The 25,290-nt window shown below is 41.1% G+C and overlaps 1 protein-coding gene across 1 annotated transcript in view; it reads right to left on the reverse strand.

The window, feature by feature from the left end:
- FAM171B (family with sequence similarity 171 member B) overlaps positions 1–24,566 on the reverse strand; it is a 78,874-nt gene extending 54,308 nt beyond the window's left edge. The window contains exon 1 of the mRNA XM_068969616.1: positions 24,359–24,566. Within this exon, the coding sequence (XP_068825717.1) occupies positions 24,359–24,566 (208 nt within the window). The remainder of the gene's footprint in view (positions 1–24,358) is intronic.
- Between the last annotated feature and the right edge of the window lie 724 nt (positions 24,567–25,290).

Genomic DNA, 25,290 nt, shown 5'->3' on the forward strand with positions numbered 1-25,290 from the left:
TCTTTGGCTGCAAAGAATATAATCAATTTGATTTTGGTGTTGACCATCTGGTAATGTCCATGTGTAGAGTCTTCTCTTGTGTTGTTGGAAGAGACCATTTGCTATGACCAGTGCATTCTCTTGGCAAAACCTAATTAGCCTTTGCCCTGCTTCATTCTGTACTCCAAGGCCAGATTTGCCTATTACTCCAGGTGTTTCTTGACTTCCTACTTTTGCATTCCAGTCCCCTATGATGAAAAGGATATCTTTTTTGGGTGTTAGTTCTAGAAGGTCTTGCTACTGCTGCTAAGTTGCTTCAGTCGTGTCTGACTCTGTGCGACCTCATAGATGGCAGCCAACCAGGCTCTCCCATCCCTGATATTCTCCAGGAAAGGACAATGGAGTATGTTGCCATTTCCTTCTCCAATGCATGAAAGTGAAAAATGAAAGTGAAGACACTCATTCGTATCCGACTCTTAGCGACCCCATGGACTGCAGCCTACCAGGCTCCTCCGTCCATGGGATTTTCCAGGCAAGATTACTGGAGTGTCTTGCCATTGCCTTCTCTAGAAGGTCTTGTAGGTCTTCATAGAACCTTTGAACTTCAGCTTCTTCAGCATTACTAGTCAGGGAATAGACTTGGATTACCCTGATATTGAATGGTTTGCCTTGGAAACAAAGAGAGATCATTCTTTTCCGTTTTTGAGATTGCATCCAAGTACTGCATTTTGGGCTCTTTTGTTGACTATGATGGCTACTCCATTTCTTCTAGAGGATTCTTGCCCACAGTAGTAGATATAATGGTCATCTGAGTTAAATTCACCCATTCCAGTTCATTTTAGTTTGCTGATTCCTAAAATGTCGACGCTCACTCCTGCCATCTCCTGTTGGACCACTTCCTCTTTGCCTTGATTCATGGACCTGACATTCCTGGTTCCTATGCAATATTGCTCTTTACAGCATCAGACCTTGCTTCCATCACCAGTCACATCCACAACTGGGTATTGTTTTTGCTTTGGCTCCATCTCCTCATTCTTTCTGGAGTTATTTCTCCACTGATCTCCAGTAGCATATTGGGCACCTACCGACCTGGGGAGTTCACCTTTCAGTATCCTATCATTTTGCCTTTTCATACTGTTCATGGGGTTCTCAAGGCAAGAATACTGGAATGGTTTGCCATTCCCTTCTCCAGTGGACCACATTTTATCAGAACTCAGTCTGTTCTCCAAGAGGGCTTATGCCACACCCAAGTCTGCTGCACCCCGAGCTCCTGTCCCTGCGGCAGACCACCACCAACACATACCTATATATATATATATATATATTACAGTTTTTTAAACAGAAAGATTAACACCAATTTCAGGACAGTGATTAATTCAGAGTGGAGAGTGGAGCTTGAGTCTTAAGTTTAATTTTTGCTTCTTGAAGAAATCTCAAGCAAATAGCAAAAAAGGTAATATTTGACTAATTTCACTAATGAAACTATGTAGACATACAGACTACATTTCTAATTGTTTGGAATCTTTCATAATAATATGAAATTTCTGAAATAAAAACAGAAGTGGGAAAATGAATTCCTACAGTGAATAGGTGAGTGAATATAAAAACACAAACCAAAATCTTAGTTTCTATTCTCTCCTTCTAACAGCTAACCTTCTGATGAGCGACAATTAAAAAAAAAAATTCTCCTTACTCATTTCCAGCCACTCCCTTTAATGTAGGCTCTAAAACTGTGGTAACAATAAAGCAGGTAATTAAGCCATAGCAGTTGGGAAATTAATCCCTTAAAAATTGAAAGTCTGTTTCTCCTTCCCTCAGGTTCCCATAGCACTTTTAAACTCTAAGGGGGCATATTATGGCATCTTACATCAAATTATATTTACATCTGTTTAAGCCCTCTTAATCAATTTAATGTTAAGTATCTTGAGAGCAAAAAACTTGCTCCTTCAAAAAGTCAGAGTTTGTAAATGTTGTAAATGTTGCTATACTGAATTTGAGTGTTACTGTCTATGTCCATCTCTCTATTTCACTGGATCATTTTCCATCTTAGAATATCAGTATATCACATTTAATTTTTAATTGTTGGGTTTAAAGACTAAGAAACTATCACCTTTTTAAAAATAGAGATAAATTTTTTAAATTTATTTATTTTTAATTGAAGGATAACGGCTTTACAGTTTCGTGTTGGTTTCTGCCAAACATCAACATGAATCAGCCATAGGAAGCTACCACCTTTAAACTAAGTGTTTCTAGTTCGTTCTCTTAAGGCAAAACCTGAGAGGACAGCATAAGCTGCTTTATGCTAAGAATTGAACAAGATCAAATCTTATATTTAGCCAGCCATCAATTTAGACACAGCCGACTTATTAGCCTCTGCCCAACCTGTCAATCAATTCCACCTAACCAATCAAGAAGCAAACATATATCCACTGAACCAACCACCCAGGAAGTTATTACTGTGAACCCAACACAAGTTCAGGGTTGATAATTTCCTTCCTGCCAATTGCCAGGCTCTGTAAGTACAGAGCAAAAAAAAAAAAAAAAAAAACAAATCACTAACACTGAATCCTTTGTTTCTGTGTACATTCAAAGTGGACTAAAAATAACTCCTCAACTATGAGCTCTCATTTATTTTTGTCCTACTAGCTTTATAAACCTTCATCTTGTTTATTACTTTAATTTGAACACAACTATATCATCATGACTAGGAATTTTCAGTAAACTCCTGATGAATCTTATTTCGCCTTTACAATTCATGACTTCCTTTTGCTTCCTACTTAATGTGTAGTTTATAATAATTCTATTTCATTCTTCCATCTCATCTTTTAATGAAAACACCTTAGAATTTTTTTTACTTGTGAATATTGTTAACATTAGAAAATTTTAAACTAGTCAGATGCAACTGCCCTGCCAAATTCACAGAACACAACCTTCTAGATCTAATCAATATGTTAATCAATCAGCTGCCTCCATTAGGATGTTAATGCCCTTGTCTGCTGTGGTAGGAACCACAATACTAGAGAGAAACATAATTTACTACTCCTCTGAGATATGTTGTATTCAAAAATAAAATAAGATTTCATCTGCTTTGCAGAATTGTTTTCTAACAAGAATGCTTCCAGACACATCATTTTCATGGACAGATCCTTCTCCCCAGCACAATCCAAGGCTAGCAAAAAGACAGGAGTTGAATTGCAAAATATTCCTGTTTGTTCCACAAAGAAACATTATCTTTTTAATACATAGTTTTCCAAGGACCACAGCCAGTATTCATCGGCTTATTTGTATGCTGAGAATATTCTAGATCGTTTTAAGATTTTCTGGACAGGAAAAAAAAGAGAAGAATAAAAACTATTGTTTGAATTCAGCCTTTCTTAAGAACCAAGTTGTTATTTTCAGCAAAACAAAAGGAATCACTATAATAGTGAAAGCATGAAGCTAACAGATGAATTTTTGGCTTTCAAATATATTTTGCATGCTTGCTTGAGGTAAGGTTCCAAAGACAATGTCATTTCTAGGTTGTCTGAAAAGAAAAACAGAAACTTTATTCCACAATATGCTTTAAAACTTCTTATTAACAAAACATTCTCTTTAGAACCAACTTATAGGAAACGCATTACAGCAATGAAAAGAAATCCAGCCTCATTTACTAGAAAGTGGTAAAAATCAACACATTATCATTTCTGTCTACTTATTCAATCCTTACCATCAGACACCAAGACAGAACACTCATATTTCTGAAATACTTAATTTACTAAAAATCATCTCTCATAACAGCAGTTATTAGTTCTAGGTGTTAAGTTCTAGGTGTTTCACAACAACTCTAATACTTGACAATGCTTCAACATTAAGTCTCAGTATCTTTATCTCAGAGGAAGTTTAGTTTGCCCAAGAGCAGGCCTAAGAAGGAGCAGAGCAGATTTTGAATTCTAGCTGTCCAAGTTCCAAAGCCCATGGAATAGCCACCAAACTACAGAGGCCAAGAACAATTCCTCTTCTGACAAAGACACAGGAGCAAGTGAGCGCACAGAACCCAATGAGCTGCCATAACCACACCCGAGTCCTGCTTGCCTTTACCACCCCATCCCACCACCTTCTCACCTCACTCCCCTCAGGGCAGCCATGCCACATGGGCCTTCTTCTGTGGCTTCAACATTACAATCAAGAACCATAAACAGCTAGTCAGGCAGTTTTTTAAAGTGCCATGAAGTCTTTCATGACTGCCCTCATTTATTATGAGTTTTGTGACGAAGAACTTTTATTTGATAATTATTGAGGACCGATTAATTAAATGCACTTGTTTGCAATGTAGATTTGGAGATCTGTTTATGTAAGTCAGAGGCTCTAGCAGTATTTGGAGGAGAAAAAAAGATTTCAGTCTGGAATCCTGAGGACATCTAAATTGGTCCTGTGAAGTGAGGTGGGGGGAAAGTGAGTGAGAAAAAAGAGGGAGAGGGAGTGAGAGGCATGAGGCTTTCATCACGGACCAAAAAGTGATAAAACTGAGTGCTAATGAGAGGAAAAAAAAAAGTAGAAATAAAAGGGAACAAAAATATAGAAAAGGGAAAAAACTGTCTCTGAGAAAGTAGTCCAGCTGTAAGAACTGCACACAACTGACAGCTCTCGACCTTAGAGCATCATACAATATTCATCATCTTCAAATTCATTTAATATCAGTATGTACTACAAACTCATAAATATAAGAATATTATAATTAACATGAATTTAGGCACACCTACCATTTTCTAGCACTGTAGGAGGCATGAAGAGTAAATGAATAACGTGCCTAACAAAAGACCTTAGCTATCTGTCTTAATATACAGTATCACAGCATGTTAGCAATCAACATGCCATGCTTTTATTGAGCACTTACTGAGTGTCAGGCATTCTGAAGGTAAAAATGGACTAAAAAGTATATCTATGCTCTAAGGGAATTCAGAAGAGACACACATACGGGAAACAATTAGGGACTAATTCAAAACACCATGTTATCAAGTACTGAATCACCAAAGAGAGATCACCAAGTGATGCAGCAAGAGAAAAATAATTGAGAACTGCAAAACCTTCATGAAAAGCTTAGAGTTAAGTTGGTTTCTGATGGAGTCAGGGATAAAACAGAGTTAGGGCAATGCCAACGGAGAGGGCCTTCCCAGGTGGTACTAAGAGTAAAGAACCCTCCTGCCAATGCAGGAGACATATGAGACGTGGGTTCGATCCCTGGGTCAGGAAGATCCCCTGAAGAAGGGAATGGCAACCCACTCCAGTATTCTTGCCTGGGAAATCCATGGACAGAGCAGCTTGGTGGGCTACAGTCTATAGGGTCACAAAGAGTCAGGCATGACTGAGCACGTACAATGGGGGAGGAGGGAAGAGTCACTGAATTTAAAATCTGCTTGGAGTTAGGACTTACGCCTGGAAATAACATATTAATCTAGTTATAACGTTTTGGATTAAAGTTACAGAAATCAACCAGAATTTCCTGAGGCAAAAGGGAAACATCAATTGATGGATGCAAGAAAAATTACAAGCAAACCACAGGGATGGCAATTATCCAGTTAATCTGAAGAATGACTGTAACCAGGAGCTCCATCTCTGTATATCAGCTTCATCCTTTCCATCCATAGGCTGACTCGCTTTCTCCACAAGGTGGGGAACATGACTGATGACAACTCTCAGGTTTTACATCTTACCATTTCGACCATCAAATGTGGATGGATGAGGGTAGCGTAAGCAGAAGAAAGGAGAAGAGAGGTACCAGACAGACATGGTTCTATATATGTCCACCACCAAAGATACACTTAAAAAGCTGATTAATGGGAATTGATCTTAGACTGGGAGGAAATGACCAAAAGACAAAATAAATTGAAAGCCTGGCAGAACCTCCCATTTTGGAGCATAATGAAGCTAAAATGCCACCTTTATGCAGTCCATGGTATAGCAGAGAGTCGGACATGACTTAGTAAGAACAACAATACAAAACTTGGTCTTATCACAACCTAGTGGATTTTTTTCCGGGGAGTTGGTGATGGACAGGGAGGCCTGCTGCACTGCGGTTCATGGGGTCACAAAGAGTCAGACACGACTGAGCGACTGAACTGAACTGAAAGTGGATTTGTAACATGTTATTTGTACAAATATTAACAAACCAATCAAAGTGAAACCTATATTGCACAATCTGTAAGATTCATTTATTCATTCATCCTTTACTTGAAGCTCTATACCTTTCCTTCAATCATTTTTATACAGTTCAATTAAAAGTTTTTAATAATTGTTTTACCATTTCAAAAAATTATCATTTCAAAAAAATGTATTACCTACCCACTGAATGTTTCCCCAGATCTTAAAAGAGGCATGCTAAAGGTTTTAGACATGAGAAGTCAGGATATATAAATCTAAGTTTCAACTGGTTCTGCTATACTGTGTGTGTGTGCATGTGTGTGTGTGTGTGTGTGTGTGTGTGTGCGTGTGCGTGTGCGTGTGTAGATAATAAAAGAGACAAAATAAAAATACCAAAATTTATAGTAACTGTTGCATCTTGGAGGATATATGGATACCTGTTACAATAATTCAATTTTTTGGTATACAGTACCTTAAAGTATTCATTATAAAAATTTGAAGAGAAGTAGAAGCTTGACAGACAGCTTCACATTTTAAATGAAAACATAATGAAAGCTTAAAAATGAAAATGGTGTTTCAGGAAGACGCATGGAGTAAGGGTATGGTGTGAGTGAGAAGCAAGAAAAAAATAGGGAGACCTAGGAGATTACTGTCAGCGTCCAAGCAGATGGAGAGGGGGATGGGCTAGATGAGCGAGTGGCCGAGAGAATGAAACAGAAGGAATGAACCGGAAGGACACTGTGATGAATACTTAACAGAAACCAGTGAGTGCTAAGTGAGTGTGGGGGAGAGGACAGAATCGATGAATCCTGGTTCCCCAGGTCAAATAAATAGAGAGGGGAGAGAAACAGATCTAAAGCAGGGAGCAGATCTGTTGGGCTAAGACGATGTCTTTCATTAAATAGGTTAATATATTGCCTCTTCCACGAGAATCAGATAAGCACAATTAATATATTGCCTCTTCCATGAGAATCATGTAAGCACCATGCTGAATGGTGGTGTATGTGGTATCATCTCCTCCTCAGTCTCTGAAAGCCCAAAAGACAGCACAGCACACCATCACCCTCAGAGCAAGAGCAGCAGATACACTGGGCTGAAGCCCGAGGGGATACAGCGTGCGTCAGCCCATATGCTCCCCCCAGCAAGCCACCTGTCTCAGTGTCTCAGCTCCCCTAGCTGGGAAGATGTACAAAATTTAAGGGGTTTTTAAAAATGCAAAAACTGCATGATAGGGTGCTTTAAAGCGTAAGAACAAACCTGAACTTGATCCACAAAAATACATCAAAGCATATAGCTTCACGTAAATGTGAGAGGGCTTCCTAGGAACCTGCCAGCTAATGCAGGAGATGGAAGAGACGTGGGTTCAATTGCTGGGTGGGGAAGACCCCCTGGAGGAAGGCATGGCAACCCACTCCAGTAATCTTGTCTGGAGAATTCTAGGGACAGAGGAACCCCATGAGTGGGCTACAGTCCATAGGGCTGCAAAGAGTTGGACACAAGTGAAGTGACTTACACACAAGTGTGAGAACTTTTCTCATCCTTAGATAATGTCAGTTAAATGGCCTCTTGCTATGAAGACACCTCCAGAGTATCTTAATGGAGAAAAAGTTCATGAATACATAAAACTCCTATCTACTAGTTTTTCTTAAACATTCTCATTAGGAGAAAACCAGGCAACTGCAAGTACAGTTCAGATGGTACAACCACAATCATTAACAAATTTTAAATCACTCAAAACCACTTCTCTGGTGGCTCAGAGGTTAAAGCGTCTGCCTGCAATGCGGGAGACCTGGGTTCGATCCCTGGGTCAGGAAGATCCCCTGGAGAAGGAAATGGCAACCCACTCCAGTATTCTTGCCTGGAGAATCCCATGGACGGAGGAGCCTGGAGAGCCACAGTCCACGAGGTCGCAAAGAGTCGGACACAACTAAGCGACTTCACTTTCACTGCCTTGTGGTAGGGTGTGGAAATGAAATTTGGGGTCACCAAAGAGAAAAGAAGAGAAGCCAGGCTGTTTCTGAGACACACTGGGCCCAGATGGGAGAGGGAAGTTACAAGAGACGTCAAGACACAGCTCTCGGTGTCGTGCTCATGTGGAGAAATGAGATGCTAAAAAAACAGCACAAGTTGGGCAAGGTGGCGATAGCTCACTGCTAACTGCAGGGGAAAGCATTTTGGCTATATATCAGTGCAGAGGCAAGATGAAGTCTCTGCTAGGTTACAGCAGATCTAAACTGATAGAAATGGGGCTTATGTGTGAATCCTGAATTCAATTCCTTTATTTAGAAAGAAGTGTGCACATCAGTCTGGTCTTCAAGAAATGTGTGCACAGTGGAAGAACTACGGTCTTTTTCGTCGTAACAGTATGGAATGGTGAGCCCATTGGGAATACGAAATAAAGAGGAATTAAAGGAAAGAAAAAGAATTCTAGAGAATATAAGATATTAAAGGGAAGAGAATTATCATACTGTTAATCACAAAGAAATGAAAAAATAGACATAAATCAAAAATAATTTCTGGGTTTCCCTAGTGGCTCAGTGGTAAAGAACCTGCCTGCCAATGCAGGAGGCATGAGTATTGATCCCTGACATGGGAGGATCCCATATACATGGAACAATTAAGCCCGTGCACCACAACTACTGAGTCTGTGCTCCAGAGCCGAGGAACCACAACTCCTGAGCCCGCGTGCTGCAGATACTGAAGGCTGCGTGCCCTAGAGCCCGTGCTCTGCAGCAAGAGAAGCTACAGCAATGATAAGCCTTTGCACCACAACTCGAGAGGAGCCTGTGCTCGCCGCCACTAGAGAAAAGCCCGTGTAGCAACAAAGAGCCAGGATAGCTGAAAATAAATCAATAAAATGACTTTAAAAATATTTCTTTCTGCTTTTATCACTTTGGATTCACTTTAAGTGTTCTTTCTTCCAGGAAACAGGCCAAATCATTTCCCCCAAACCTGCGTTCCCACAGTCTCCTATATATCCCTCTAATACAGCACTGATCATACTCTTAGCGTTTGCGGTCTTTCTATGTCCCCACCAAGTGTTCTCTGCAATGAGAGTTTTGTTTAAGAAAGGAAAAAAAAATGAATGAAATCAGTTACTGTAGGAATCTTGTATGTTATCTGCGCTACTACTAAGTCGCTTCAGTCGTGTCCGACTCTGTGCGACCCCATAGACGGCAGCCCACCAGGCTCCGCCGTCTCTGGGATTCTCCAGGCAAGAACACTGGAGTGGGCTGCCATTTCCTTCTCCAATGCGTGAAAGTGAAAAGTGAAAGTGAAGTCACTCAGTCGTGTCCAACTCTCAGCAACCCCATGGACTGCAGCCTACCAGGCTCCTCCATCCATGGGATTTTCCAGGCAAGAGTACTGGAGTGGGGTGCCATTGCCTTCTCCTATGTGATCTGTAGCACCATATATAAACTAACATATGCTGACTTAAATCCAAATAAGTATCAGTTCCTCTTTCAATATTTTTTTTCAAAGCCAACATTGCTCTTGATCCAAAACCTGCATACTTTGGCCACTTCATTCTACAAGACTACAACCTTTTCCCTATATAATGTTCTTTTCATATATATATATATATATATATATATATATATACTCTCTAGAGAAGCCCACTCAAGCTAGGGAATGAAAGAAGATACTCAACTGCACATATTTATCCACATGGAGTTATTATTTTTTTCACTCAATGACTATTTATACAAGATATGGCCCCAACCAAAACAATTATTACAGCTGGCCTCACCTGGCTTCCAATATAGAGGTGAAGACAAATATGGAATTATGGAACAAGATGCCTAGCTAGGAATTAAGGTGCCTAGTTACAGCTCAACTACAGACCCTGAGCAATTACAAAATGCTTATGAGAGGACAGAATAGCAGAGGAACCTAGTTCAGACTGGAAAGCCAAAGAAAATCCAACAAAGTAGCACTTAAGCTAATACTGGAAGTTTGGATGAAATTAGTCAGGGGAGGGAGGGGTGGGGGGAGAATGTGTGTGCACGTTGAAGCAGGGAAGTACTGCAAGCAGAGAAACAACCTGCAAAGGTGCCGAGGAACAAAACCTGTCACACTCAAGGCACAGAGAGCAGGAGTGTAGTGATGAAGCGGGAGAGAAGCTGGAGCTGAGACTGGGTAGGAAAGCACGCAGACTCATACGCACAGATCATTGGTTCTCAATGTCTTGGAAGCCCAATCAGGTCTGTACTTAAAAATAAAATAACCGCTATTGTCAGGGTGTGGGTGGATGGTCTCCATCGTTGCTCTGGGGCATGGATTTCACAGCACCAAGAATGGACAGAGGGAGGCCAGTCAATATGCGAACCCAACTAGAGCATTATGAGTAACCTGGGCTGGCAGAGGGGCAGTGAAGATGAAAGAAGTTAACAGATGAGAAATACTTAGGAAACAGCCTTGATGGGTTGGTGATGGGCCAGGAGAAGAAGAAAGTGCCAAGGACAGCATCCTCAATTCTCCTTATTGGTCACAGGGGCACTTTAGTAACAGTGGAGTTTTTAGTTAACAACAAGGATGACTGATGAAGGTAGTTGATAGGTGAAAACTGCTAGTTAACAATGTAAGTTCTGGAAGGTACTGTATAGCATGAGGACTGCAGTTTAAAAAAAAAAAAAAAAGCCAGGAGAGGATTTTTTTTTATTCTGGACGGTGTGGTAAGAAATGAAGAATCCAGACTTAGGCATGGTTTAACAGAAAATCTTGAAATCTATCCAGATAAAGATGTCAAAATAATTGGTGGATATATTCAGAAGTACACTCTGGGGAGTCTTAGCCTATAGATGGTATTTAAAGCACCTTGTGAGAAGGGAGAGTGAGAAGAGAATGTTAAATGAAAAAAATCTTTTTCTACTTTTACGTTTTAGAACATAAAGACATTTTAATTATCTACATGTTACAGTAACAAATATTTTATGGCTAAGTCACTTCAGTCGTGTCCGACTCTGTGCGACCCCACAGACGGCAGCCCACCAGGCTCTGCCGTCCAGGGATTCTCCAGGCAAGAACACTGGGATGGGTTGCCATTTCCTTCTCCAATGCATGAAAGAGAAAGGTGAAAGTGAAGTCGCTCAGTCGTGTCCGACCCTCAGCGACCCCATGGACTGCAGCCCACCAGGATCCTCCGTCCATGGGATTTTCCAGGCAAGAGTGCTGGAGTGGGGTGTAGGAGAAGTCAGACACGACTGAGCGACTTCACTTCTCAGTTTCATGCATTGGAGAAGGAAATGGCAACCCGCTCCAGTCTTCTTGCCTGGAGAATCCCAGGGATGGGGGAGCCTGGTGTGCTGCCATCTATGGGGTCGCACAGAGTCAGACATGACTAAAGCGATTCAGCAGCAGCAGCAGCAGCAATGATACTTAAGTATAACTCTAAAATATCATGTAACTACTACATAGCAAATTATTCAAAAGTTACAAACTTCAGACTTCACTACAAAGAATACTGATACAAAGAAAGGGGGGTAAATTTGGGTCACCATATTTTCCTTTTTCTTTGTCAGATCTCTAAGCTGCTGGATCCATAAAGGGTCCCACACATAGACCCTGCTTAGCGCTCTAGTCTGTGAGCCAATCCTTACATACAGGATACACAATGGCCACAGAAAATCCCAGATTTGTCAGGGGAGCTTACATTGTTTTTACCTCCCTGCCTGTGCACTCATACTGTTTTCTGAAGCTTTAGCTTTCCAAGTCTCAACACATGCTATTATTTATCTTTGGAACAGCAGAAAGTGTTGTAACATAAATTTTTCCATTTGGACTTTCAAATGAAAGAAAAAAATCTGCAATATTAAGCCACTTCTCAAAACAAGGAATCACTCTTTGTAGCATCTAGCTTTTCCAATGCAGTCAGTTATTACTGAAACTAGGAGAGGTGTAAATCAAAAACAGTAAGGAAAACATGAGTCTCAATAAATTTAGTGATGATATTAATTCTGAAAGCCTAGTACAGCTGGTGATAAAAAGAGCAAGTTCAAACCACAAACATAAATCACACTAGGCTGAAATTACTATTTTGACCCAGGAACTGTTTTAAAACCAAAGATTAATACTTATTTCAGCAGGTGGGAAAGAGTTTACGTTTTTATAAATGGCTTCTCTGTAAACTAACAACAACCAGGGCAGGCCCTCATCTGCTAAAACTGATTGAAGTTTTAATCAGGCCTGAGGGATTGGATGAATCACAAAGTCATCAGAGCCCTTGTTAAGACTATTAACTTAACCTTTGTGACTCTGTCCTTCAGTGCAAGAGCCAAGAGCCAAAATGCAGAGAGTTTCTGGGTTGACTGCCAAAAAATTCTGAACAGAGGGCTTTTTTCAGGTATAAGATATCCCACCAGGTTATTATATAATGAAACCTGGATGCAAAACAATTCAAAGTCATGTGGTTTATCAAAAGATAAACCTGGGACTTCCCTGGTGGTACAGTGGATACTGCCACTGTATCAGTACATCCGCCTGCCAGTGTAGCGGACGTGGGTTCGATCCCTGGTCCGGGAAGACTCCACATGCTGCGGAGCAACTGAGCCCATGCACCACGACTTCTGAAGCCCCCCCTGCCTAGAACCTGTGCTGTGCAACAAGGGAAGCCGCTGTTTGATAAGCCTGTGTGCCACAACTAGCGAGGAGCTCCCACTCGCTGCAGTGAGACAAAGCCTGAGCAGAGGAGTGAAGACTCAGTGTAACCAAAAATAAATTAAAAATTTTTTAAAAGATAACTGCTGCATTTTGGTAGCCATTCTATAAACAGAAAGGAAAAGCCAAAGGTTGAAAGAATCAGCCAAGGTACATGCATCCCAAGCAGTCAGTTCCTTTAAGGGTTAAGGCCTTCTGGCAGGATTGGTTATGTCACTGAAACGCTAGTTTTACCCAGTACAGACACACAATAACAGGTACTTTACATATTAAAAAAGAAACAGAAAAATGTTAGCTGAGTCTGAAAGTTACCTTTGTTCTTATTGAGTCCACTTACAAAGGCGTAATTAACCAAGGTAGGTTTTCTTAACCTTTTGGGGGTCAAGGATTCCTTTGAAAATCTTACAGCTGATCTCAACACTAGGTAACTGCCGACTGTGTAATTAATTGCAGGGTGCTCATTATACGCTGCACGGGTTCCCTAGAACCTCTGCCATATAAGTACAAGGGACAGTGAGTCCCTCTACACATACCAGGGGAGAAGAAGATTCACCAAGCTTTACTGATTCACACAACTTTTTTCCTATTTGAAATACCATGGCATAGACGCAATTTAAAAATGCATTTTTTTGACTCTTAATTCACAAAACTGAATTCATTGGTAGGGAAAGAGCTCACTTATCTTAGTCATATTTGCTGTAAAGAAAATCAAATTATCCTTAGGTAACAGTTTTATCAGGCTTTGTATCTGCTAGGTGGTACCACAATTTCTTTTAAGATGTGGATGTGGGACCTGGAGATTATCATATGAAGTGAAGTAAATCAGAGAAAGAGAAATATCATGGGATCACTTATATGTGGAATCTGAAAAGAATGATGCAAATGAGCCTATTTATAAAACAGAAACAGATAGAGAAAAAAAAAACTTATAGTTAAAAAAGGGAAAGACGGTGAGAAGGGATAAAATAGGAATTTGGGAGTAACATATACACACAATTATATATAAAACAGATAAACATAAGGACCTACTGCATAGCACAAGAACCATATTCAATATCTTGCTAATGATCTATAATGGAAAAAAAAATCTGAAAAAGAACATATAATATATGTGTGTGTATATACAGCCTTCCCTGGTGGCTCAGATGGTATAGAATCCACCTGCAATGAAGAAGCCGCAGGTCATGCGGTTTGATCCCTGGGTCAGGAAGATCCCCTGGAGGAGGAAATGGCAACCTACTCTAGTATTCTTGCCTGGAGAATCCCATGGACAGAGGAGACTGGCAGACTACAGTCCACAGGGTCACAAAGAGTCAGACACGACTGGAGTGACTTAGCGCACACACACGTAAATATATATATATATATATGGATATGGATATTTGTATGTGTGTGAAAGAGTTAGGTGCTCAGTCGTGTCCGACTATTTGCAACCCCATGGACTGTAGTCGGCCAGACTCCTCTCTATCCATGGAATTCTCCAGGCAAGAATACTGGCGTGAGTAGCCACGCCCTTTTCTGGGGGATCTTCCTGACCTAGGAATCGAACCTGGGTCCCCCGCATTGCAGATTCTTTACTGTCTGAGCCACGTGTGTGTGTACAGATATATGTATATATAAAACTGAACCACTTTGCTGTACACCAAAAACAATATTATAAAGCAGCTATATGTCAATAAAAATCTAAAAATAAGAATAAATAAAAACAAACAGTACTTCAGATACAGAGAACAAACTAATGGTTATGGGGGCAGAGGGAAGACAGGGGTAGGGATTTAAGAGGCAAAAACTACTGTGTATTAGATAAATAAGCTAGAAGGATGTATTATACAGCACAGAGAATATAATAACTATAAATGGAGTATTAACCTTTAAGAATTGTGAATCACTATAGTTGTACACCTGAAACATATAACACTGTAAATCAATGATATTTCAATTAAAAATAACTGTCTTTTTTAAAAAAAGATTTACAAATTACCAGATTTTTCTTTTAAAGTGTTCCAGCTTATGTCATATACTTTTCAAACACAGCTAAAGCAAAGCACTTAAGAGAAGGCCATTTCTACCTCATCCCAGTTTTAAGAGCCAACAATTCCAAGACTTAAGTTTTAACTATATACAGCCATATTTTGACAGCTTTAACCTAGGGTTAGTCACTCAGTCATGTCTGACTCTCTGCGACCCCATGGATTGTAGCCCGCCAGGCTCCTCTGTCCATGGAATTCTTTAGGAAAGAATACTGGAATGGGTAGCCATTCCCTTCTCCGGGGGATCTTCCTGATCCATGGATAAACCTGGGTCTCCCACACTGCAGGCAGATTAATTTCTATCATTTCTAAAAATACTGCTGGTGGGGGGCAGGGTGGGGAGACAGGCAAGGGTGGAATGGGTCACAAAATCCAGGACCCCTGTAGCTTTAATTCCTGGTTATAGTTAACCCATCAGAAAAGACAAATTGTCCATCTCCCATTCTGTTTCTGTTGTATCATATTCCTGTTACAAAAAAGAATCGGAATAGGTAGGTATGAATAAAACCAGGGACACTGGTATTAAGACAATGGATATGAAATTCTACAACATCCCTGGGGCACTTACCACCGAGGTAACCCAGAGGCCTCACGGTACAAGCCTTGGGTTGAGGCTGGATATTTCAACCAGCTTCCAACTAGTCAAGTAGTCAATGAAAGCCCAACTAGTCTTTAGGTCCACAGATAAGAACTGCCATTGGCTTAGCTATATGAGTGTTCTAAATTTCAGCACAGCTAACGAGTGAATTAAAAGTATATAGTTTATAAATGCTATTTCTCTACTGAACAGAAACAAAAGTAAACTAGGTATAATAACTGATGATAACCGGCAAATATTTAATTTTAAATTAGCCCCTCAAGCGTTATGATATAGAAACCTAGTTGAGAAAAAAAAAAAAAAAAGGCACAGTAAATAGCAATTGAAATCTCAGTCACATATAAATAAAATTAATTTAAAATCTTAGTTTCCAAGCAAGACAGAGAATCTTAACATGGAGAGATTAACAGGTATTATCAACTCAAGGCTTCAGAGAAGCCCAAGGCACTGCTGAGACACTCTACAGTCGCGATGCACGAGGTCATTGAGGCAGATCTGAAACAAGCATTGCTATTTCTTTGACACCCTCTGGGCTTCCTTGGTGGCTCAGCTGGTAAAGAATCTGCCTGCAGTGAGGAAGACCTGGGTTCAATCCCTGGGTCAGGAAGATGACCTGGGTTCAATCCCTGGGTCAGGAAGATGCCCTGGAGAAGGGAACGCCTACCCTCTCCAGTATTCTTGCCTAGAGAATTCCATGGACAGAGGAACCTGGCACAAAGAATCGGGACAGGACTGAGCCACTTTTGCTTCACTTTACTGACACCCTCTACCCTACATGGAATGGCACCCAAAAATCACTTCTCATTTCAGGTCCAAAGGAACTGGCCTTTACACTCACAGACATCATCAACAAGTAGTTAAGAATGCTGCCTAGTCCTTATAACCCAGCCACAAAAAAGTAAGAGGCAGAGAATCTGATATGTCTTGGACATATTGTGCTTACACAAAAGGGCAATTACAGAGACATCTCCAAACAGAAGCTTCAAAGCAAACAGAAGCTGTTTTCTTAAGATTATTATATATTTCACTAAAACGCACACAGCTTTCATAGTTTTAAAATTTTCCAGGTAACTACTCCAAAGCATACTTTTTTTTTTACCAGCAGCAGATGGAAAATCTTGTATCGATTTCCAAGCAAAGGCAACTTAGCTAGGAAAAAAAAATTAGGACACATTACATTAAACCAAGGCAATGAATGACAATACTGCCACTAACCTAGTCAAACAGACCGAGGCATGAGACTCAAGTTCAACATTTATATACTTAGGTGGAAGAGTTTTGTTTCCAAAAAATATTTCATAGTTTCTGTTCAGGCACATTAAGAACAATGAAAAACCACCACTGAAACAAACTGGACTGAAATTCAACACAATGGCATCAGTTTTTCAACCTGTAATCAACACCAAGAAACAGCTCCCTTTGGTGATTAAAATCCTGGAAAGAAATCATAATTACTCCATCTGGGATTATGGCCTTCAAAGCATGAGTACTTTAGCTAAAACAGTCAATGTCTAGTCCTACTTCTACTGATTTTCAAATTCCTTGAACAGAAAAAAAAAAAAGCTATGCAAATGCCTTCATGGATGGGAGATTTCAAATAGGTTTGCTTAAATCAAGAAGTTTAATCAAGTTTTCTGAACGTAATAAAAAGTATACAGTAATATTCTATACTGAATTTCACTATTTTCAAATTTTAGTAAGTTAAATAGGTCCCAGCTATATAGAATATAAAAAAGGTTTTAACTTCAAAAGTACAAGAATGTAGCAGCTTCATTTACAATGGCTAAAACTGAAATAACCCAAACTCCTTCAATAGAAGTGATAAATCAAACTGCAATAATTCATACCATGGAATACTACTCAGCAGTATAAAGGAATAAACTACTGAACAAGCAACAACATGGACGAAACCGTTGGAAATTAGACTTAGCTAAAGAAGCTAGACAAAGAAGTACACGATATATGCTGCTATTTTATGGTCTAGAAAACACAAAATGACAAAAACAATCAAAACAGTTGTCAAAGGGTCACGGTCAGAGACTGCCTGAGAAGGGGGCATGAGGGAACTTTCTAAGGCGATATAAATATTTTCTGTCTTAATAGGGGTAAAACAGGGATCTATCCGTTTGTCAAGAGACTACAGTTTATATTGCTACCTGAATCTGAAGTATGGAGGTCCATTAAGTAGCTCCTATAGTTCTTTTTTTTTCATGTCATTTTTTAAGTCATTTTATGACTTTTGACATTTTTAAACTAATATTTACAAAATATATAATCATAAGCTACCTTGAAAATGACTTTTAAGTTTTTTGCAAGACAAAACTAGAGTGATAATAAAATTTTAATGTCAGTTTCAGTTCAGTTCAGTTGCTCAGTCGTGTCCGAATCTTTGCGACCCCATGAATCGCAGCACACCAGGCCTCCCTGTCCATCACCAACTCCGGGAATTCACTCAGACTCACATCCATTGAGTCAGTGATGCCATCCAGCCATCTCATCCTTGGTCATCCCCTTCTCCTCCTGCCCCCAATCCCTCCCAATGAGGGAGTCTTTTCCAATGAGTCAACTCTTCGCATGAGGTGGCCAAAGTACTGGAGTTTCAGCTTTAGCATTATTCCTTCCAAAGAAATCCCAGGGCTGATCTCCTTCAGAATGGATTGGTTGGATCTCCTTGCAGTCCAAGGGACTCTCAAGAGTCTTCTCCAACACCACAGTTGAAAAGCATCAATTCTTTGGCACTCAGCCTTCTTCACAGTCCAACTCTCACATCCATACATGACTACTGGAAAAACCATAGCCTTGACTAGACGGACCTTAGTCGGCAAAGTAATGTCTCTGCTTTTGAATATGCTATCTAGGTTGGTCCTAACTTTTCTTTCAAGGAGTAAGCGTCTTTTAATTTCATGGCTGCAGTCATCATCTGCAGTGATTTTGGAGCCCAAAAAATAAAGTCTGACACTGTTTCCACTGTTTCCCCATCTATTTCCCATGGAGTGATGGGACCAGATGCCATGATCTTCGTTTTCTGAATGTTGAGGTTTAAGCCAACTTTTTCACTCTCCTCTTTCACTTTCATCAAGAGGCTTTTTAGCTCCTCTTCACTTTCTGCCATAAGGGTGGTGTCACCTGCATATCTGAGGTTATTGATGTTTCTCCCGGCAATCTTGATTCCAGCTTGTGTTTCTTCCAGTCCAGCGTTTTATATATATATATATATATATATATATATATATATATATATATATATATATATATATATATATATAATGTTGCAACCGTAAATCAAGCACCACTTTCCCCACCTAATAAACTAGCTTATTGTTTAAAAAGTGTACAGTTTAGATATGTCCATTTTAATATAAATACATTTTACCTCTCCACTTCCCCCAAATCCCACATAGTAGAAATGAAAGGAACTGTGAAGGAAACAGGGACAGCAGAATTTGATCACTGTTAAAGCTGGGTGACGGGTATGGCTTTATGAATACTATCCTGTTTACTTTCTATGCATTTGACATTTTCCAAGCTAAAAGGTTTAAAACTACTTATCAGTGAAATGGTATGGACTTAAGAGAAGCAGAAGATACTAAGAAGAGGTGGCAAGAATACACAGACGAACTATACAATAAAGATCTTAATGACATAGAGAACCATGATGGTGTGATCACTGACCTACAGCCAGACATCCTGGAGTGCAAAGTGAAGTGGGCCTTAGGAAGCATCACTATGAACAAAGCTAATGGAGGTGATGGAATTCCAGCTGAGCTATTTCAAGTCCTAAAAGATGATGCTGTTAAAGTGCTATGCTCAAAAGGCCAGCAAATTTGGAAATCTCAGCAGTGGCCACAGGACTGGAAAAGATCAGTTTTCATTCCAATCTCAAAGAAAGGCAATGCCAAAGAATGTTCAAACTACTGCACAACTGCACTCATCTCACACACTAGCAAAGCAATGCTCAAAATTCTCCAAGCAAGGCTTCAACAATGCGTGAATTGAGAACTTCAGATGTTCAAGCTGGATTTAGAAAAGGCAGAGGAATCAAAGAGCAAATTGCCAACATCTGGTGGATCATGGAAAAAGCAAGAGAGTTCCAGAAAAACATCTGCTTCACTGACTATGCCAAAGCCTTTGACTGTGTGGATCACAACAAACTTTGGAAAATTCTTCAAGAGATGCGAATACCAGATCACCTGACCTGCCTCCTGAGAAATCTGTATGCACGTCAAGAAGCAATAGTTAGAACTGGACATGAAACTAGACTGGTTCCAAATCGGGAAAGGAGTACATCAAGACTATATATTGTCACCCTGCTTATTGAACTTATATGCAGAGTACATCATGAGAAATGCTGGGCTGGAGAAAGCACAAGCTGGAACCAAGACTGCAAGGAGAAATATCAATAATCTCTGATATGCAGATAACACCACTCTTATGGCAGAAAATTAAGAGGAACTAAAGAGTCTCTCGATGGAAGTTAAAGAGAAGAGTGAAAAAGTTAGCTTAAAACTCAGCATTGAAAAAACGAAGATCATGGCCTCCAGTCCAATCATATGATGGCAAATATATGGGGAAACAATGGAAACAGTGACAGACTTTATTTTCTTGGGCTCCAAAACCACTGCAGATGCTGACTGCAGCCATGAAATTAAAAGACACTTGCTCCTTGGAAGGAAAGCTATGACCAACCTAGACAGCATATTAAAAAGCAGAGACATTACTTTGCCAACCAAGAACCATATAGTCAAAGCTATGGTTTTTCTAGTAATCATGTACGGATATGAGAGTAGGACCATAAAGAAAGGTGAGCACCAACAAATTGATATTTTTGAACCGTGACATTGGAGGAGACTCTTGAGAGTCCCTTGGACTGCAAGGAAATCAAATCAGTCAATCCTAAAGGAAATCAGTCCTGAATATTCATTGAAGGACTGATGCTGAAGCTCCAATACTTTGGCCACCTGACGCAAACAGTCAACTCATTAGAAAAGACTCTGATGCTGGGAGAGGGTGAAGGTGAGAAGAGAAGGGGATGACAGAGGGTAAGATGGTTGGATGGCATCACTGACTCAAGGGACATGAGTTTTAGCAAGCTCTGGGAGATGGTGATGGACAGGGAGGCCTAGTGTGCTGCAGTCCATGGGGTCTCAGAGTCAGACATGACTGAGCGAATGAACTGAATCAGTGAAACACACAATCACTGATAAAAACAGTATATTAGTATAAAGACACATTTATACTGTGACAACACACCCCTCAACAAGCTTTCACTGTATGTAGAAGACTTTTATAAAAATCCGTGGAGGTTCCCTGTGGTTGCACTTCACATGGAGAACCTGAAATGGAGCTCACCATTTTCTCCAGCTCTGCTCACCCCAACCTCCAGTATGCCTCCCATCTAATAGACCACCAGACTGGATATGATATTATTGTTTCAGTTACTACCAACCCTCAAATTAATTCTTCCCTCATCCCTCAAATATTTATTTCTAACAATTACTGGTGGAGAAGGAGAAATCAGAGCTGCTGCAGACACTAGAGAAAATAGATCTCAACTTTTGTCTTTTTTCTTGCTACTCTGAGGATGATGTTTTAGAAGTTAATGAGATAACAGATTTGTTTTTATACCTTGATTTTATAAATCTCATATTCAACTTCTTTAACATCACTTTCTTATTTCTCAGCTATATAAAGAGACAAAACTTCTGAAAATAATAAAATCTGAAGTAAAAGTCAACAGTCAGTTTTTCTGTATGGACTTATGAAGCTCAATCATATACGAGTCACTAAACATGTCTTATTAGTTTTCTACATTTTGCCTGAGAAGGACAAATGCCTGAAAAATCAGAAGCACCATACAGAGTCAAAGAAAAAACTGCCAGGCTCAGTCAGAGCTATTTAAAGGTATATAATACCCTCCTAGGTCATAAGAGAATTATAAGTGCTCTGGGGTAAAGAATCTTGACAGAACCTAAAAAGTGGACTTAAGTATTGTTCTAGAAGTTGTCTGCAGTCAAGATAAACAGTGAAATTAGCTAAAATTTAAAGTCCAAGATAAATGCACTTTACAACCTCCTCCTATAAATATTTCTACCTATCATTTATTTTTATATGCCCCTGCTAAATTTCAGTGAAGAATTTCACAAGATGTTAAATAACATAAACTCAAAGTAAAAGAGATGCCCAATGCCAACATTAGTTTATTCATTCAAAAAACTTAATGTGTGCCTATGAGTCACATATGCTCTTCTAGGTGCTAGAAAGATATGTAATAATTCTATGTAATAATGAACAAAGCAAAATTCATGCCCTCAGAGAGCTTACATTCTAATAAGAGAAGACAGGTTTACAAGAAGGGCTGAGGATATTAAATGCTGTGGAGGAGAATCATTCAGAAAAGACCATGCAGATTGCTATTTAATATAACGGTCAGAAAAGCTTCTCTGTTCTAGTGATATCTGAGCAAATCTGATGATGTGAAGGTCCAGAATTCCAGGCAGAGAAAATGAAAAGCACAAAGGTCCCACACCAGAGCCCACTTGCCAACGGAAGAAGCAGAGAGAGTGTGGCCCCAGCACTCAGTTAGGGAGAGAGCCAAGGGACACAGGAAGGAGGCGGACATAGAGGATGCAGGCCTTTGAAGGCCATCTTCAGGGTCTGGGCATCTAGTTTGAGAGCCATGGGAAGCCACTGTGGGACTGTGAGCTGAAATGGTCCTACTTAATATTTTCTAAAAGATTACTAACTGTGTGAGGAGAACAGAGAGTAGAGGAACAAAGGTTGAAGCAGGAGGACCAGTTCAATCTAGATCACAATGTGCTCAGAGGAATATTTTAACTTCTTTGTGTACAGGCTGTGTTTCATTCGGCAGCCCAATGTGTGTGTTAGTCGCTCAGTTCTGTCCGACTCCCTGCGACCCCACAGACTGTAGCCCGCCAGGCTTCTCTGTCCCTGAGATTCTCCAGGCAAGAATACTGGAGTGGATTGCCGTTCCCTTCTCCAGAGATGCAACCCAATATCTCTAACTAAAACAGCAATCAACTGAATTGCTCTCCTAGTTGGCACTGCCTGAGAGAGGTAGTTTTTGAGGGAAATGCAAGAGTCATATTACTTTTCAGGCTCTAGTCTGATCTGTTGGCTAGTGGTTCCTTTATCTCCATTAGTCTAATAGGTAATATGCTCCTAAACTGCATTTCCCCCCAAATAATCCTTTTCAAAAATATTCTATCCCAAATGTCAGAAAGCAAATACTTTCACATGCATGCAGAATACAGAAGTTTCTCATATTATTTCACAATGGCAGTAGTCAAAACCCATGTTACGGATATTTCTGAAAGATAAATCCAAATAAAAATATACTGTAAACCATAGTTCATCTCTACTCTCAGACTTCTGTTCCGTAATTTATGAAATTATGAAGACAGGCTCTCAGTCACTCCTATCTCTCATTTCCTTAAATTCAGCAAACATTGTGTCTAACAGCTGCCTCACTGAAGCCCTGTGGTTAGCAACGTCAGTTATAAAAAGCCAGGAAGGAAAACCACCACCCTCCGCACACCTTTCAGGACTCTCAGCCATGCTCAAGTGTTATTAATTGGTTTAAAAGGGTGTCAGGAATACATGCTTTCCTCCACACTGTGGTGATTTCATCCTTTGCTCAGAGCACTCTGATAAATTAAATCATCCTGGCTGTGTCAGGAATCGCAGCTGGTGTTGCCAGAGTACTGCTCTTTGAGGATGAACAAGCAGTAAAAAAATAAGATACTGAATCCTACTCTTCAAAAATCTCATTTTCAGCATCTTGTATGATGTTACTAGTCAGGATTTTAAAGCAAAATTAAATGTTGCAATTCACTTTGGTTTTGCAGAAACCTAAGTCCACTTGCCAAAAAAACTGATGGCTTTTTTTTTTTCCAAATAGCAGGCAGCTTCTACAGTAGGGAAGGGAACTGGGGTTGGGGGGTGGGGAGAAGCTATTAAAATGGACAATCCCGCTTTTCGCTTACCGGTGGAGACTTAATGGAGGGGAACCAGGCAGGAACGGAGGGACTGTTACAGCTACAGATACTGAAAGGGACTTCCTCACCCTCACTGAATAGTGCGGAGAATCTGCCTCATTACCTCCTACTAACAAGCAAGGAGATTCCCCTCTCTGGGGGCAGGCTTTGCTATACCAACATCCACTACAGACTTGATCTCAACCACCCCCTCTCTCCTTTTCCCTCTCCTTCAATCACAAACTCCTATTTCATTTTTGGTTTGTTTCATTTTTATTAAACAGAAGACGTTCTTGCAAACTGCCTTAAAACCATTCCCAGCATAAGAAGAGATAGAAATAAATAATAAACTAAATCAAGATTTTTCTCTAGAGCCAAATTTAAATACACAGGCGGAGCCAGATCATGAAAAGGGGTGTGTGGGTGTCTATCGCAAAATTTTTCAGTCTCCAGGAGAGAAAACGTTACAGAACAGAAGGCTAAAGGGATGTGAGAACCGTGTGTGTGTGTGTGTGTGTGTGTGTGTGTGTAACTCATTCCCAGGCTAAAAGGATTTGAGAACCGTGTGTGTGTGTGTGCGTGTGTGTGTAACTCATTCCCAGGCTAAAAGGATTTGAGAACCGTGTGTGTGTGTGTGTGTGTGTGTGTGTCTGTGTGTACACACAATCATCCCCAGGGCAGAGGGAAAATTCAGGAAGGGAGAAGAAAAGGATCAATCGAGGCAGTCTCTCAATCCCATCCCTCCCGACTCCTCCCCACCCCACTGCAGTGCTCTGCGCTTACCAAAAAGCTCATCACCCAAAGGGCAGATTCCCGAAACCACAGCAAAGCCTCAGTCCTGGGGCAGGCAGGCTGGGGAAATGGGGGGTGGGTAGAGACAGGCGATGGAAAACCATCTGGCTAGGGATTGCGCGAGGCGGCCAGCGAAATCAGAAGAGTCGCCGGCGGAGATGGAAAGGCAGGGCCGGGCTCCCGGGACCTACCTGGAGCAGCGGCTGTAGAGGATGCCCCGGGCACCTCCGGCCTCTTTTCCTCAGCTTCCTCCCGCTGCCGTTGCTGCTGCTGGATGAGGCTGAGGTCGGAGCGGCTGAGCTCGGCTCTGGCGGCCGCGGGGACCAGCCTCGCCTTCAGCAGCACCGCGGCCAGGCCGAGGAGCAGGGTGCAGGGGACGCGCCGGCTGAGCCTCGCCATGGCCGAGAGCCAGAGGGCCGCGGCGGCATATTGCGGAGCTGCGGACAGCAGTGAGCGCCAGGGCTGCGGGATCCGGCTGCGCCCGCCCGCTCGCGCCCCCTCGCGCAGTCTGCCTCGCACACGCTCAGCAGAAGGAGGCCGCAGAGGCGGAGGGGACGCCGCGGGAGGAGGAGGGGGAAGTTAGCATCCTTGCGCACGTGATACGGGAGGCGGGACGAACCCGGCGCCAGGGACCGCGTCTCCGCGGTCAACCCGGATCTGGGCTGCTCCGAGGGCGCGCACGCGGCGGGGTGCTGGGGCTCCGTGCGACTGGTGGCCTCCAAGGGTAAACGGAAAAGGAGAGCCTTTCAAGGGACTGGCAGACCAGGTCCTCCAGCCCCTACCGAGACACAGAAATTTTGCAGAAAGTGGAATAAAATTCCCTCCACCTGACCGCAAAGAAGAGCAGGTGATATTAACATATTGATTACCCTCCTACAACACGCAAGGCTGCACCAACGAATCCAAAAGCCAGATCTCTTAACCATATGGGCTTTGGGGCACCGCGGCCATCATTGGTTAGCTCGAAATTAAACTACAGTTCTCCAGATTTTGATTAAACTTCCTTTTTCTTCCCAAGTTGAATTTTCTTTCTGTATCATAAAATGTCCTTAATTACATTTTGTCTAGTTATAGTCCACAGTTTTCATTTGCTCAATATTTTTCTAAATGCTTACGAGGTGCT

Source organism: Capricornis sumatraensis, chromosome 3 (assembly GCF_032405125.1).
Source record: "Capricornis sumatraensis isolate serow.1 chromosome 3, serow.2, whole genome shotgun sequence".
Lineage (NCBI taxonomy): Eukaryota > Metazoa > Chordata > Mammalia > Artiodactyla > Bovidae > Capricornis > Capricornis sumatraensis.